This window comes from Canis lupus, chromosome 9 (genome assembly GCF_003254725.2).
Source record: "Canis lupus dingo isolate Sandy chromosome 9, ASM325472v2, whole genome shotgun sequence".
Classification (NCBI taxonomy): domain Eukaryota; kingdom Metazoa; phylum Chordata; class Mammalia; order Carnivora; family Canidae; genus Canis; species Canis lupus.
Window position 1 is genome coordinate 54,393,810 of NC_064251.1, and position 15,585 is coordinate 54,409,394.

General features: G+C 49.5%; 1 protein-coding gene across 2 annotated transcripts in view; it reads right to left on the reverse strand.

Moving 5' to 3' along the window:
• Positions 1-1,075: 1,075 nt before the first annotated feature.
• Positions 1,076-15,585, reverse strand: part of ABL1 (ABL proto-oncogene 1, non-receptor tyrosine kinase) — a 143,020-nt gene continuing 128,510 nt past the window's right edge. For both annotated transcript variants that reach the window (XM_025475500.3, XM_025475501.3), the window contains exons 5-11: positions 15,248-15,332; positions 14,230-14,407; positions 12,082-12,266; positions 9,446-9,598; positions 7,292-7,381; positions 6,788-6,952; positions 1,076-4,771 (exon numbers count right to left, since the gene is read on the reverse strand). In XM_025475500.3, the coding sequence (XP_025331285.1) occupies positions 3,054-4,771; positions 6,788-6,952; positions 7,292-7,381; positions 9,446-9,598; positions 12,082-12,266; positions 14,230-14,407; positions 15,248-15,332 (2,574 nt within the window). In that variant the 3' untranslated portion in view covers positions 1,076-3,053. The remainder of the gene's footprint in view (positions 4,772-6,787; positions 6,953-7,291; positions 7,382-9,445; positions 9,599-12,081; positions 12,267-14,229; positions 14,408-15,247; positions 15,333-15,585) is intronic.

Consider the following 15,585-nt stretch of genomic DNA (forward strand, 5'->3'; position numbering starts at 1 on the left):
GCTCTAAGAGGCTGCTGTGAGGACCCTTGAATGGCACGAAGGGAGCAGCCATTGATTGTGGCTGTCGCTATAGTCACTGCATCTTCTTGACTGAAGAGTTGTCACTCAAGGAAACTCCCTCTGGCAACCTAGGAGATATGGTGTCCAGTCATCATTCAACCTGGGCCTCCATTCCTGCCTCCAGGAAATGAGGGAGATCTTGCAGCCCCTCAGTGTGAGCCCACTCCGTGGTCCACCAGCCCCTGCCTCAGCTCAGCGTCCTCACCTTCACCACCTGACGTGCAGCACAGCCTCTGCTGAGTTTCCACTGAACCGTGCTCCTCACCATGCTTTGGTGAGCAGGATCTGTATCTCCTGACAAGTCTGTGGCTTAATAAGTATCATTATCAGAGAGCACTACTTACTTCCCTGACTTCCACTTTCCAAGCTGTCAGCTGGCACTAAATGGAGGCCCAGATGGGGAAACAGCCGCACACACCTCCCTCGGTCCCCTTGGTAGGGGGCTGGGAGAGGCCACAGTCCACAGGGTGGCATTTCCATCACCCTGCCCCTCCTCACGTACATAGAGAGACAAGGCACAGGGCGTGTGGACCACAGTGAGAGAGGGGCACTTCGGGCACCGGGGCAGAGGGTGCCAGGATGGGTTCCCAGGTGTAGGGAAAGAGCACACCTGTGCACAGACTAGTGCTTCCAGCCAGTGGCATCCAGGCCATCCTTCCTCCCCATTTCATTGACGCTGTGATAGCCTGACAGGTAGCACAGCCCCTGGACTCCTCTTCCTTCCCAACACCAGGCGTGGGCCCTGCGGTGGCAAAGCCCACTCACTCCCAGGGCTGCTGGCAAATCAGTGTCAAGGGCACAAGAAGGACCCAAGGCCAGACCAGGGACACCCCTTCTGGAAGACCAAGGAAGAGGTGGGATGTTGGTTTTATGCTATAATTTTGCCACTGTTCCATCCTGTAAAACCCACCATGGGGCTACTGGTCCCCCTTCGGGGAAACAAGGACCCTCACCTCCCCAAATGAATGCCACGGCTCTGAACAACAGGGTAAAATTATAGACCAAAGCAATCTGCCCGAGTTCTTAATGTTGTAAACATTTATTTAAAAAATACTACGGAGAGATGTGGATTCAAAAAACAGAGTCATATACAGAAAAAAAAATGTACTGGACCAAAAAAAAAAAAAAAAAAAAAGGCCCCATAGTTATTTGAGAAGGGAGAATAGTGGAAAACTATTTACATGTCATTTATAAAAGAGCAAGTCTACAAAAGAGTGTAATACCAAGATATAAATGCAAAATATAGTGGCACATCATGTGAACAGAGAGAAACCAGTACCTCATAGAAGGGCAGTTGGTGGGAACCTGGGTGGGGTCTGTTTTACTTTGTCTGCAAGGCCGCTGGTGATGTTTGAGCACCTCCCTCAGTCTGCCTAACAGAAGCAGCCTGGGGGGGCGGGGGTGGGGGGAAGAGGTGATGCACTGTGAGGACAGCGTAAATTGATCCAGAGGAAACCATCTCTACCAGAGAAACAAAATACAAGTTTAGGCAAGGAGCATTAAAAACGGGGCCTGTGTGCGGTCATGGCATGAGAAGGTGTGGGGGTGGAAGGTGGTTGTCTTGGTTTCTCCAAGGGCTGCTCCCAGGCTTGGCATGAGGCCCAGGAAGGTGCCTGTCTGCTCTTCAGTAGCTGCTCTAGGTCAAGGTCAAGATGGTCCGGGGCCGCCTGGGGAGAGACCAATGCCTGCTCTTTGAGACACTTTCTGGAGCTTCACTTGATTATGGTCTTCTTCATCCCTGATAACCCCAACAGAAACAGGGGACTCCATGCTGCTCACGGTCATTTAATAGGACGTCTGCCCCTTAGTGCACGGCCAACAGTGGCTGAGGCTTTGGATCCACAGTCCTCATCCTCCCGTGCTCTGGTGGCAGATGGCAGGTCCTACTGTACCGAGGGTGGCTGGGCTGAGGGCGGAGCCATGAAATGCTTCAAGAACTCCAGAAAACTAAGGACTGGCTTGTCACACAGGAAAGAGTTTTGCATCAATCTACTCTGTCTCAGAGGAGTGCAAGGGAGGAGGAGGAGGTCGGTCAGAAATCAAGACCAAGTGGCTTTTCTGAGTACCTGGAAATCTGAAAGGAAGGTGACCTGGGCCCGTGGCAGACCTGCCCTAGGCCCAGCCCTAGGCCACCAGCTGTTCACCCAGGGAGCACCCCCCCTCCAACTCCCCTGTTCTTTGACTGCAACCCCTCCTACCCTTAAGACTCAAGCTTTCTATCCAGGATGAGCAGTGCATGTCACAAGACAGCAAGGAGCTGAAAGAACAGATAACAAGGACAACCTCCCACCCCAAAGGCCTCTTCAGCTCCCCCACCTGTCCTAGGACCCAAAGGCTGGTTGGTTTTAGCACCCTGTTTTAACCCCCAAATCAAGAGCTGTCCTTCATATGAGGAAGTGTGAGGGCACCAGCCCCCGGCAGCAATGGAAGGCAGAGTGACAGCATTTCCCAGGATATAGTTCTGGAAACAGGTCTTCAGTGCAGGAGGCACCAGAAGAGGAGTGCAGGCTGCCTCCATGCGGTAAGTGGAAGGGATAGTTCCTAGGCCTTGATGACAAGGCTCCTGTGCAGGGCACTCGCTCTTGGGGGGAAGTGGAGGAGATGGCATGGCCAGAAGAAGGCCTCTGGAAACAAGAGAGAAAAGGAAATGCTCATCCGCTTTCCCACCTGGCCTGAAGAGCTCAGTTCTGGAGCACGGCATGGGGAAGAGGCTGGCGGGCCAACTGGAGTCCACAGAGCAGGAACCCCACAGATAGAACTCAGGACAGAGGTGGTTCAGGGAGCCTGGGCTGGGGACAGGAAAAGTGCAGAAAAACAGCTGGCGCAAAATGTTAGGTAGTAGGGCTGTGCTCCACAGTGACCCTCTCAGCTCCTTTCACATGGAGCTCCCCGGCCAACGTCCCAACTCTCTGGTCTGTGTCAGCCACTGTGGCAGGCATGGGGCAGCCTCACACACTGTAGGCGGCTCCAGCTGGCCTGATGCCTGGCTTCTGCTACCTCTGCACGATGTCACTGATCTCCTTCACGGAGCTGAGGAGTTTGCTGAAGTCCTGAGTGGCCGCCGGGCCACTCCCTGCTGTCGCCGGGCAGATCTGAAGTTCCCGGAGATTATTCTCCAGTTTGTTGATGGCCTCACGGAAGGCGAATTTGTTCCTCATTTGCTGGATAGAATCCACGTAGCTCACACAGAATGTGTAGAGATTCTTGCCGGCTTCAAGTACAGCGCTGTGGCTGGCCATCTGCTCGGAGTTCTTAGAGATGGCGAGGCACAGAGCCTCCGTGCCATCCAGGACCACACCCTTGGTGATGGTGCCACTGGCGATCCGCTCAGGAGGCTGGCGGGTTTTCCGAAGAGACACACGGGTTGATATGAGAGGGATGAAGGCAGTGGAGGCTGGCTGGTCCACAGCCAGGGCAGAGGATGCGGATGACAGCGTGGAAGGGGCGGAAGCCGGGCTGGCTGGGGTCCCCGCCGGCTTGCCGGACGACTGCGGCTTTGGCATGGATGGGAGCACGGGCTTTTTGACGCCTTCTCCCAGCAGACCGGGCTTGACGGTGTCACTGTTCACAGCATCCACAACCACTGCTGCGGCTTTGGCTTTCCCACCAGTGCTGGCCTCCCCAGCTGCTTCCTGGCTCAGGCTCTGAGAAGGCTTCCCGGCTTTCCCAATGGAAGCTGGTAGTGGGGGCGGTGGGACAGGTTTGAGCTTGGACAGTTTCCCCTTGTCTCTCCCTGGGGACTCGGAGGAGGGCTTGTGCCTCCTGGCTCTGGGCTCCTCTGCGGGGGCCTTGCCGGCCCCTCCGGACATCCCTGGCCCTCCTCTGCTGGCAGGGGTCCCCAGCTCAGCTGTGGTAGGGGTCCCCAAGGCACTGGACTTCCCGGCCTCGTCTTTGTGGGGAAGGCTGGAGGAAGGAGCCCCCGACACCTGCTTGCGGAGGAGTTTTGGAGTCAGACTGGGAGGGCTGGAGCCTGGACTGGACTCCCCCATGTCTCGAAAGACCTCATCTGCTGCGTCCTCAGTCTTTTTCACCAGCCGGGGTGGGGGGGTCACTGTGCCTCTGGTCACCTGGTCAGACCTATTCTCACTCGCCCGTTTCCGAGGCAGAGCTGGCTTCTCGCTCTTGTGCCCTCCAAATGTGGACGAGTCGAACTGCCTCCCTGTGGACTGCAGATCCCGAGGCAGCGTGACAGACCTCCACTCTGTGTCCTTGGCCCCGTGGGGCACACATGAGGCCGAGCAGGACCTCAGGAAGCGCTTGCTGGAGCTGCCGCCACTCTCCTCCTCATTGGCGGTCAGGCGGCTACTGGTCAGTGTACTGGACTTTTTCCACAGGTGGGGAGACCGGAAGCCTGGTCCCCCCGACTCCCGGAAGGCTCCATTCGGGACACCCGCCCCGCTGCTGGGCTTTGGGGACTTGGCTGGCTCGGCTGCGTCCAGGGTGGTGAGGGCTGGCACCCCATTGCTGGTTTCTCGGCCCTCCTCCTCAACGGCTGCCTTGCGCTCGGGCTGGCCGTCCATCTCCCGGAAGGAGCTGCTGCGTTTTGGGGGTGTTGGGGCCGTTTTCTTCTTCTTTTTGATCAAGGCACTGAACAAGTTGGTCTTTTTGTCTTTGGGGAGAAGGCGCTCATCTTCATTTAGGCTGCTGTCTTGGGGACCCCGTTCTTTTCGAGGGAGCAGTGGAGACACAGGAGGCTCGTGATCCAGAGGATCTGAAACACAATGGGAAGACTTTTAACATCTCCAGACCAAAGGCTCCTTTGTGGGGGGAACCTGGGGCTGGCCCCTGTCCTCTACAGAGGAGCAGCCCAGGGTCAGGGCTCTGGCAGGCCTACCTGTAAGCACCAGCTCTGCCACTCCCAACTGTGGCCTGTGAGTGTCCTCAGCTCTCTCATCTATGAACCGGAGACCACCACCTACCCATAGCATTGTGTGAACGTCATGCAGTGAGCATACAGCGTTTGTCCCAGCTATCAGTACATAATTTCTCACGGACTGTTAATACTTCTAGGAAAGGTACAGGACAGCAGCACAGAAAGCCTGGGCAACCCAGCCCCTCATCCCTGTACTGAGGCTTCCTTGACAGCACAGAGCCCTCCAATACCACTATCTGGAGTGTAAAAACCACCAGAGGGCTGAGCAAAGGGTCAGGCCCTGTGCCTTTCGGGCCTGCCAATTGAGATTCCTAGGAGGTAAGGTCCAAAGGGAAGGGGTTGTGCACCACAGTGACAATAGGCTATTATGCTTGGCAAACAAGAAAGAGTGACCTTTACAAAATTTTAAATGGGCATTCTTTATGTATGAATAATAGCTCCTAAGAAATCTTTCTGGTGTTGCCAAGCTCCCGGCTTAGTGAATGATAGACTTCTCCCTCAGAGGGCAGCTGTGAGGAGAGTAGTTTTCTATCAGCACCCAGAGCAGCCTAGGGCATGTCTACACCCGGAGCAGAGGTACAATGGGGCATCTATCAGAACATCAGACAGCATGCAGGCCACCTGACTCAGGGGAAGCTGAGGACCTCCAAAACTTTAATTCAGGAGAAAAAGTTGAAGAACGCGAAATTCTAATGAATTATGCACGGCTCTATTTCAGCGCTGAACAGCTAATTGACACTCTGGGCTCACCATGAGATTACGTATCAAAATGAATACTGACGGGCATAAATGAACATGATTGCTTATCACTGGGCTTTTAATCAGCCTGAGGTTCCCACAGGGGCCTCTCCCCATCCCCACTGCTCAACTACCTGAAATCATGACAACGAACAGAAGGACAAAGGTCTGAGCTTCTGGAGACTATATGCCATGGACTCCACAAAGTGAGTGAGCAAGACGATCCAGGGGGCTATAAAAGGAAGCCCTATAATTTGGATTTACTTCTTAATGTAAATCTTCTAGGTATACATTTTTGGTATGTTTTATAATACACATGTCTGTGCAATAGTACGTATGTATACATAGTCTGCACATGTGACTTTTTTCTATTATGGGTGCACACACACAAAAAAAATTGGTAATCCTGCGATGGCTAAACATCTCATTATTCTGGCTTCCCACCCACTCATCTGTGGTCTATCAGAGCATCCCCGAGGAGCCTCCATGAACCCAGATTTCCGGGGTCCTGGGGAGAGAATAACAATACCTCAGAGCAGCCTAACAAAGAGACCATGGCACACAGGAGGAGCTAGGTCAGTGTTTTCGGGGATTACCCCTCCTAGCACCTTGGAATCCCATGCACCACTCCCACCTCCCCAACTCATCTAGGGAACAGTGGCCAAGAGATTCTTCTTTCAGAGACCACATGTGGACACCAGCTCTGTGCCACAGGCGTTTCCTGGCTCCGTTGAGTTCCAGTGAGTTTTTCATATCAGTGCTTTCACAACAAGCTGCTCTTCGTTTGGTTCAATATTTATTATTGTTCTATCTGCCCTGCAAGAGCAGCCACAAATGTTGTGAATAATACATGAAAAGGTGGGTTTGTTCTCAGTCGGTTTCATAAGCACCTGTGCCTACCTGACCAAACTAACCGCTGAAGCCAATGGTTCCTGATGATTCCCAGAAGGAGAGGCCAGATGTGGTGGGGAGAGAACCTTCCTTTTTTCAAAGCTGGATTACTAACAAGGAGTTTGCCTGCCCTTCTGTGCAGGTGCACTCACCGCTTCCCCATCTGCTTACACTGGCCTGAGGGTGTAGCCTCCTTTGGGTATCTGGTGGGGCTGGGGGACATACCAGTCTCTCCTGGGCCCTTGGTGTGGGGCGTCTCAGGCACATCAGTGGGGTCTTTATGTTCTGCAGCTCTCCTGGAGGTTCTTGTCTTGGTGGGTAGCTCTGGGGCCTGCAGCAAAGTACTTGCAACCCCTCGTACACCTTTTTTCCCCAGTTCCTTTTCCACTTCTAAGAACAAAACCAAAACCAAAAATCAACAGCCATCAGTAAAGGTATCAGTTTAATATGCTGGCATTCTTTTTTTTCCCCCTCAGATAAGAGTGGTCATCTGTGCACAGTCACAGAAAAGAGAAACAGGCCGAGAAAACCACACTCAGTATTTTTTAGAATTGTGCATGGCTGCAAGACAACTCCACATTCAACACCTCTGCTCAGGTGACTCACTGGCCTGGGTTCTTCTAGCAGGAAGTGAACTAAAGGGCCAGGGCTGGAGTCCTTCCCGGCTCTCCCTTCTATCCCAACCTCTCACTCTACTGCAGGCAATCCCAGGAATAATGGGCACTTTACCATCTGATATGCTGGATTCCTGGAACATTGTTTCAAAGGCTTGGTGGATTTCAGCAAAGGAGGGCCGGTCAGAGGGATTCCACTGCCAACCTGGATGGATGAGACCCAGTCACACCATGCATGAGGCCCTGCTAATAAGTGGGGTGGCTAGCAAGGAAAGTCTGGTAATGAAAGAGGCACCCGAGGGGTGGGTGGGTGGCTTAGTCGGTTAACTGTCTGCCTTCGGCTCAGGTTATGACCCCAGGTTCCTGGGATCCAGCCCCACATTGGGCTCCCTGCTCAGAGGGGAGCCTGCTTCTCCCTCTACTCTCTGTCCCTCCTCCACCCCCCACTTGTGTGCATCCTCTCTCTCAAATCTTAAAAAAAAAAAAAAAGTACCCCAATCCTGCTAACCATCTTTTGCTGTGACAAGTTAAAGTGACAAATGTCACTGTGTCCTATTACAGACATTAAGAATTCACAAAGGCTTTAGATATTGGCAGGAATATGGATTGTAAAGCCCCAGAGACGTGACAGCAAGAACTACATTTATAAATCTTTTCCCCAGCCCCACTCTGGTCAAGTGGCTTGCCTTCTATTTTACCCTTACTTCCGGGTTATCAAAGTCTGAAATCCTCATCAATAAAGAAATGTTAATTAAAACAATATTAACGTGAGGATTTTTTTTTTTAAGTAGGCTCCTTGTGGAGGCAGCTCGGGTGGCTCAGAGGTTTAGCGCCGCCTTCAGCCCAGGGCGTGATACTGGAGACACAGGATCGAATCCTGTGTTGGGCTCCCTGCGGGGGGCCTGCTTCTCCCTCTGCCTGTGTCTCTCATGAATAAATAAATAAAACCTTTAAAAAAAAAAAAAAAGGGCAGCCCGGGTGGCTCAGCCGTTTAGCGCCGCCTTCAGCCCAGGGCCAGATCCTGGAGACCCAGGATCGAGTCCCACATCAGGCTCTCTGTGGGGGGGCCTGCTTCTCCCTCTGCCTGTGTCTCTGTCTCTCTCATGAATAAATAAATAAAATCTTAAAAATAAATTAATTAATTAAAAAAAAAATAAAATAGGCTCCATGCCCAGTGTGGATCCCAATACGACACTTGAACTCATGTCCTGGAGATCAAGACCTGAGTGGAGATCAAGAGTCAGATGGTTAAACAACTGAGCTACCCGGGTGCCCCAAGATTAACATGAAGATTAAGGACTGATGGAGCCCTGTGTTGGTGAGGATGTAGTTACTTTCCCACACTTCTGGTGGGAGTATAAATTGGTATACCACCTTTCCTGGAAAACAATTTGGTAAAACCTTTTTTTTTTTTTAATATTTTATTTATTTATGACAGATACAGAGAGAGAGAGAGGCAGAGACACAGGCAGAGGGAGAAGCAGGCTCCATGCACCAGGAGCCCGATGTGGGATTCGATCCCGGGTCTCCAGGATCACGCCCTGGGCCAAAGGCAGGCGCCAAACCGCTGCGCCACCCAGGGATCCCAATTTGGTAAAATCTATCAAAATTTAAAATACAAATAGCCCTTTGAACCAACGGTTCAACTTTTAGAAATATCAGCATAATGCATGGAGATATATGTATGAGGGTGTTCATCCTTGCTTTGTTTATAATGGCAAAAGTCAAACAAACATGTAGAACAACCAAATGTCCACCAAAATGGGACTGGATGAATGAATAAATCATTTAATGGGGAGTTAAACAGCTATATAAAAAAATAGGTGGGGAGAGGGAGAGGTTTTTTGAAATACAGACACAAAAGATATGCCTGTCATACAGCTATGTGCAAAAAAAGTTGATGGAATGAGTTTATATATATAAATATACATAAAATTAAACCAACTAGACAAACACACCTGGAGCATTTACCTACTACAGCAGAATGTTTGGAAGTAGGGCCCAGGAATTTGTTTTTATTAATAAAAAATTCAAGTTTGGTATCCATCAATTCCATGTTTGCATTACAAACAAAAAAACACCCCCCACACATAAATACTATGTATAAACAACAAATAGACACTGAAAAAAGTCTGAGTGAATATGCACCGAACTGTACATTGCATGCTTTTGAAGAATGTGAATAAAGACAGGAAGGAGAGCACAATTTCTCTTGGGGAATATACTCGTGCCCACACAGAAGTTTCAGAACTGGCTGTGGAAGGCTCACATGCTCGCATGAGTTCGTAGACCTTCTCTGGGCAGCCTTCTGGGCGCTCCATGCGATAGTCCTTCTCTAGCAGCTCATACACCTGGGACAGGTCAATTCCTGGGTAAGGTGACATGCCATAGGTAGCAATTTCCCAAAGCAAGACTCCAAATGCTACGAGTAAAAAGAAAGAGAAAGGTGGTTCAAGATGTATGAAACTTAACTATTTTACATTTAAAATTGGTTACCTATGCAGTGGACATTGCAAACCAGGCACATTCTACCAGGCTCTTAATGACCAATAGCCCAGGACAAAATGAGACATTCAGCTAATAGCCTCCCCCCATCCAAAATGAGCTGAAGGGGAGAAGAAACTGGGTTGATTGGTCCCTCCAGTGTCCCTGAGGTAATCTAACCACCTTGCTGGGATTTGTGATGGAGGGAACTAAGGCCTGGAAGTCAGGAGGCCATTTCTACTTCTAGCTCTGATATCAACTAGCTAAGTGTCTAAGACAGAACACCTCTCCCTTCTGGTATACAATGTTGTCTCTACAATGTTCCTACTCTAAACATTTCATAAAAATCACATAAAATTGGGGTGCCTGGGTGGCTCAGTTAAATATCCAACTCTTGATTTCCACTTAGGTCATGATCTCAGGGTCATGAGATCAAGCCCGACATGGGACTCCATGCTCAGTGGGGAGTCTGCTTGAGATTCTCTCTCTTCCTCTCCCTCTGTCCCTTCCCTGACTCATGTCTTTAAAAAAAAACCTTAAGAAATCTTTGAGGGGGATCCCTGGGTGGCTCAGTGGTTTAGTGCCTGCCTTTGGCCCAGGGCATGATCCTGGAGTCCTGGGATTGAGTCCCACATCAGGCTCCCTGCATGGAGCCTGCTATCCCCTCTGCCTGTGTCTCTGCCCCTCTCCCTCTCTCCCTCCCTCCCTCTCTCTCTCAGTTTCTCATGAATAAATAAAATCTTTAAAAAAAAAAAGAAATCTTTGAAAGTTCTAAAAGCCCAGATTATAGCCTTGAAATTCTAGCTCTCATTAAAGAGACCAGGACTTCTTGGGAGAAATTGGTGATTCAGGTCTAGGGCAGAGAATGACCATGGAATATCTTATTATTGCTCCAGACAGCATAGACACTATCAAAGACTACAAGGGTCTTGTCAAAAGAACCAGGAGCAATTAGAAGTTCCCACTGGCCAAAAAAGAGACAATCCGACTATCAATAAGGAAAATAACTACAGTGGATTAAAACATATCTATATGCACCCACGTGTTTGAATGGCATACATGACATGTTTGAGTATATACATGAGTATGTGTGTACATGTATGTACACATATGTACACACATGTATCATAATGTCACAAAAGAAAAAAACCCAAAACCTTACTTGGTCATCACTGGAGGGTATTAAAAAAAACGACTCATTTTCATGAACACTGGTAAGCAACGGCAAGGAAGCAGACAACGATGCCACCTTTCCTAAATGAACTCTATCCCCGAGTAACTAAACAGTAGATGAGGGTTTTCTTCTTACAGAAGTACTGAGCTAATGAGTGAATAAAAAGTGACAGAATTAGGGAATTACCATCTGGCAAATCCTAGTAAGTCAGTGATCTAGGCACTGGGTATCAGGAACTGCTAAAATCACACAAGAGAGGGAAAATCAAGCCCAGTGTAGCTGTTGATGAAAAAGCACACGACAGCACATGAAGCAGTCCTGCTGAAAGAGGCCAAATCTGAATATACTCCAGCTGTGGACCTCCTGCCCACTACTAGGAGTACAGAAGATAGAGGAATGTACTAAATCACAGCACAGGCATATGGTGTGGGAGACAAGTGAGGAGTTTTTTTTTTTTTTTTTTTCAATAGGCAGCAAGGGAAGTGAAAAGACAGGGCAGGAGCTTGCAGACCACACGACACAGAGGGTGCATTGACCGCCCACCTTGTGTGAGCAGCACCTGGATCTCAACTCAGGTCATAAAGGTATGACTTTTACGACCCAACTGGAAATATAAACACTGACCAGATCGTGATACTCAGAAATTAGTCAATCTGGGGAGAAGGGTGGTTACAAAAACAACAACAACAAAAAAAACATCTCTGAGAGCTCATACTGAAATATTTAAGGATAAAATAATATGCTATCTGGAATTTGCTTCAAAATAATAAGGGTTGGGGGGTGGGGGGTAGAGGGTACAGGAGTACCAGGAGCTGATGGCCAGGAAAGGTGGGTGAGCATGCATGGGGCTCATGATGCAACTCTGCCTTCCTCAGTATATACTTCCTACCTGTCAAAATAAGTTCTTTAACAAAAGTAAAAATACTGGCTCAGAAGAGCCTGGGTGTCTGCAGGGTTGGCCAACTGCCCCCACAGACCTAAGCAGCACACTTCAGATGAAGGCACTAAGTTAGTAGAGGAGAAAAGAAGTTAATCCGAATTATTTTGGAAGAAAACATGGGTTTTTACTTCATTTTGGAGAAAACAGGAGTAAAGATTGTAAAGTGAGAAAGAAAGAGGAAATAAGAGAGAACTAAGTAATGAAGGAAAATAAGGAACAAGAAAGAGGCTGAGAAAAGGCAAGGAGAGAGAGAACAGAAGAGGACCCACCCTAGCAGGAGAGGACTGAGAGTAGCAGCAGCCCTTACCCCAGACGTCAGACTTGATGGAGAACTTGTTGTAGGCCAGGCTTTCTGGTGCTGTCCACTTGATCGGGAACTTGGCTCCAGCGTGGGCTGTGTAGGTATCCCCTGTCATCAATCTGCTCAGGCCGAAATCAGCCACCTTCACCAAGTGGTTCTCCCCTACCAGGCAGTTTCGGGCAGCAAGATCTCTGGGAAAAGAAAGCATTCATCCATGAGTATTGTGGTCAGCTTTCCCAGCTTTACAAATCCACCAGCAGCGAGTGAAGGCATACTGCTGACAACTGGGTCCAGTCCCCTGGGAACGTGTGTGTGTGTGTGTGTGTGTGTGTGTGTGTGTGTGTGTGTGTGAACACCCCACCAGGAATGGTACCTATCCCTCAGCATCCACCTGAGCTCCCACCAACGTGAGAGGCAGCAGAGAGTAGGTGGGAGCAAGTTCTCACCCTGGGCCTCTGTCATCCTCATCCTGACAATGAAGTTGATAATGGCAGCATCTACCTCTTAGGGTTGTTATAAGAGGTCATGAGTTAAAAGGTAAAGTGCTTCCACTGATGCCTACATATCTATGGCCACCTAAGGGTCTGCCCAGTTACACTAGCCCTACATCAGGCAAGGGGAAAAAAGGGAGTCTCCCCTTGGTCTAACCAGACTTGATAGAGGACAAAATAAAGCCCATGGCACTTTCCCCCAAATTGCGTTTTGCACTCTCCTAGTTTGTCCTGATGCTTATCCAAAGGTATTGTACAGGGCAGCCCTGGTGGCTTAGCAGTTTAGTGCTGCCTTCAGCCCAGGGGTGATTCTGGAGACCAGGGATCGAGTCCAACATCAGGCTCCTGCATGAAGCCTGTTTCTCTCTCTGCCTGTGTCTCTGCCTCTGTGTATCTCTCATAAATAAATAAAATCTTTAAAAAACAAAAACAAAGGTATCGTACAAATTCTGTCCTGTATAATTAGCTTGCTCTCGTCTCCTGATTGTCCCAGGGAGGTGGGAGTCTTAAGCTGTGGTTCGTGAAATCACAAGGCAAAATGGAAGGGAGGATGACAAGAGGCAGCACCTTTGGGTGATGGCTGCCTAAGATAGCCTGATCATCAGCAATCAGAGAGAAATTACACGCAGAAGACTTGTGCCTAACAGGATTTTGGTAAAGCATTTTAAGTTCATGAAATGAAGAGGGACTGGATCTAGCCATGCAAAGCAAACCAAAAGTCAAGAAATCTCAATTTGCAGCCTCAGAGGGTTCACGTTCTTGAGTGACAGGAGCAGGTGAATCAGGCTCTCATGCAGCACTGGAAATCTGTTTTACAAGGAATGGCCAGCCTCTCACACATGCTCCTCGTATTCCTCACTATGAAATCTCATGTATGGGTTTCATACTTGAGTTAATTGAGTAGGAAAGCTCACAGCGCTGGCGTGGAGAACATCTTGCATAAAAGTCACTGGCAAAGCCCATCAGGCTCTGTCCTGCTTAGGCCATCACTGTGCTAAGGAGCCATTTCCACCAGTAAGGAATGCGAACACCAAGATAATTGTGGCACACTTGAAGGTCAAAGCACTCCAGCCTTCAAAACAGCAAAGATGCTTAATTTAGAACCACATATCCACAGTTCTGACGATCATGGAAACATCCCTGAACTACAGGACAGCAAGTTAAGTGGATAATGAAATGACAATAAAGAGAAAGGAGGGAGAAAACACACAAAAACAAAGCCTGTGCACTGGCTGTGACTGTGATCCTGTGTAGAAGCAACACCAGCCTCCCTGTGGGAGGTCATGACTGGTGAGCGCCCGCCTGGCAGGTACACCAAGCACTCTGCTTCCCAAGGAGCACTGATTATTAGGAAGGATGCCTTTGATGAACTTCATTTAGTATTCCACTTAGTCCAAAAAGGTGCTAAGGGGGAAATATTTCTTACCGCCAGGATCCACTGCTTGGTGGGTCCAGGGTCCAGGCCTGCTGAATCTGGTCCTGGACACATACCTGAAGCCAGTGAGGTCAGGAACCCAGCATTTGCTTTCGTTCTGTGCCACTGGCACTAAAGCAAGAGGCTGCGCCCTAAAACCTTGCAGGTTGCAGCTTTTTGTAAAAGATTGCCCAGGCCCCAAGCTTGCTCCATGGCTCTGTGGGGAGGGCTGCTTCGCCAGGCTCCTACCTGTGAATGAAGTTTTTCTTCTCCAGGTACTCCATGGCTGATGAGATCTGAGTAGCCATGTACAGCAGCACCACAGCGTTCACCTCCTGCCGGTTACACTCTCTCAGGTAATCCAACAGGTTCCCATAGGTCATGAACTCAGTGATTATATAGAACGGGGGCTCCCGGGTGCAGACACCTGCCAATAAGAAAGACATCGAGGGCTTCAGTGTGCTGCTCTGTTCCTGAGTGCACCAATCCCGGAGAAGACAGAATGACAGAAAAGGGCTCCTGAAATGGGTTCTGTGTCTGCCCCTAAGTCTAGGGCCCAACCTCTACCACAGTTGCAAGCAGCACTCATGGCTTGTGATCAGGCTCCTATGGGAGGGATGTGGCCATGCTCTGTTCTTCTTCTCAGGCCCTTGAACTCCAACAGAAGAGGCTGCCACTGAGTTCAGAAGCAAAGGTCCAGCACACACCAAACAGCCTACACCACTGTCAGTTCACCCCTGCACTATGATGGCTACTTAACAGAATAACTCCAGTGAAGGGACTCTGGAAAATTCCAGTCTCAGAAGCCATACGAGATTTGCTTTTGACTGCTTTTAAGTATTGACAAAGTAATAATCTACTCCCTCGCCTCTCTCCCTCTCTTAAAACAAACAGCGGGGTCCCAAGGTGGCTCTTGGTTTTGGTGCAGGTCGTGATCTCAGGTCCTGAGACCGAGCTTCTTGCTGGGCTCCACACTGGGTGTGGAATCTGCTTAAGATTCTTTCTCCCTCCCCAACTAACCCCGTCTCCTCTCAGGGGGGAAAAAAAAAAAGGACGGAATGAAGGAGAAAGAAAAAAATGAGTAATATATTCTCTCTCTCACACACACACACCATCCCACACTGGCCTCCTTTTTACCACAGGCTGAGTGTTAGCAGAGGACAGATGTCCACATTAGAAATCTTCATGCACCTCTTCTTTCACAGCGCCTGCATCACCCCAGAGGGTTTAATTAAAAGGCCCTCTCTCCAGAGCTCTGCACACTCACCGAGTAACTGTACTAGATTAGGGTGCTTGATCTCTTTCATTACTGCAGCTTCTTTCAAGAACTCTTCCACCTCCATGGTGTCCTCCTGTGAGGAAAAGAGGGGTGAAGTTGTTTCAGCAAGGAAAGTATTTAAGTAGGAAGGTACAGCTTGAATGGTTAATACAACTGGAGCTTTGGCCAACCACCACCCTGGCCCACCAGTGCCGGCCTGCACATTGCTCTGGACAGGGCCCCTACAGATGATCATTGCCCCAGCAGCACAGAGGATTATTCTCCTTTGTTGCTGAACTCGGGAATTCTCACCCGGGACCATAAATACATGTTGGCAACTTGTTTCT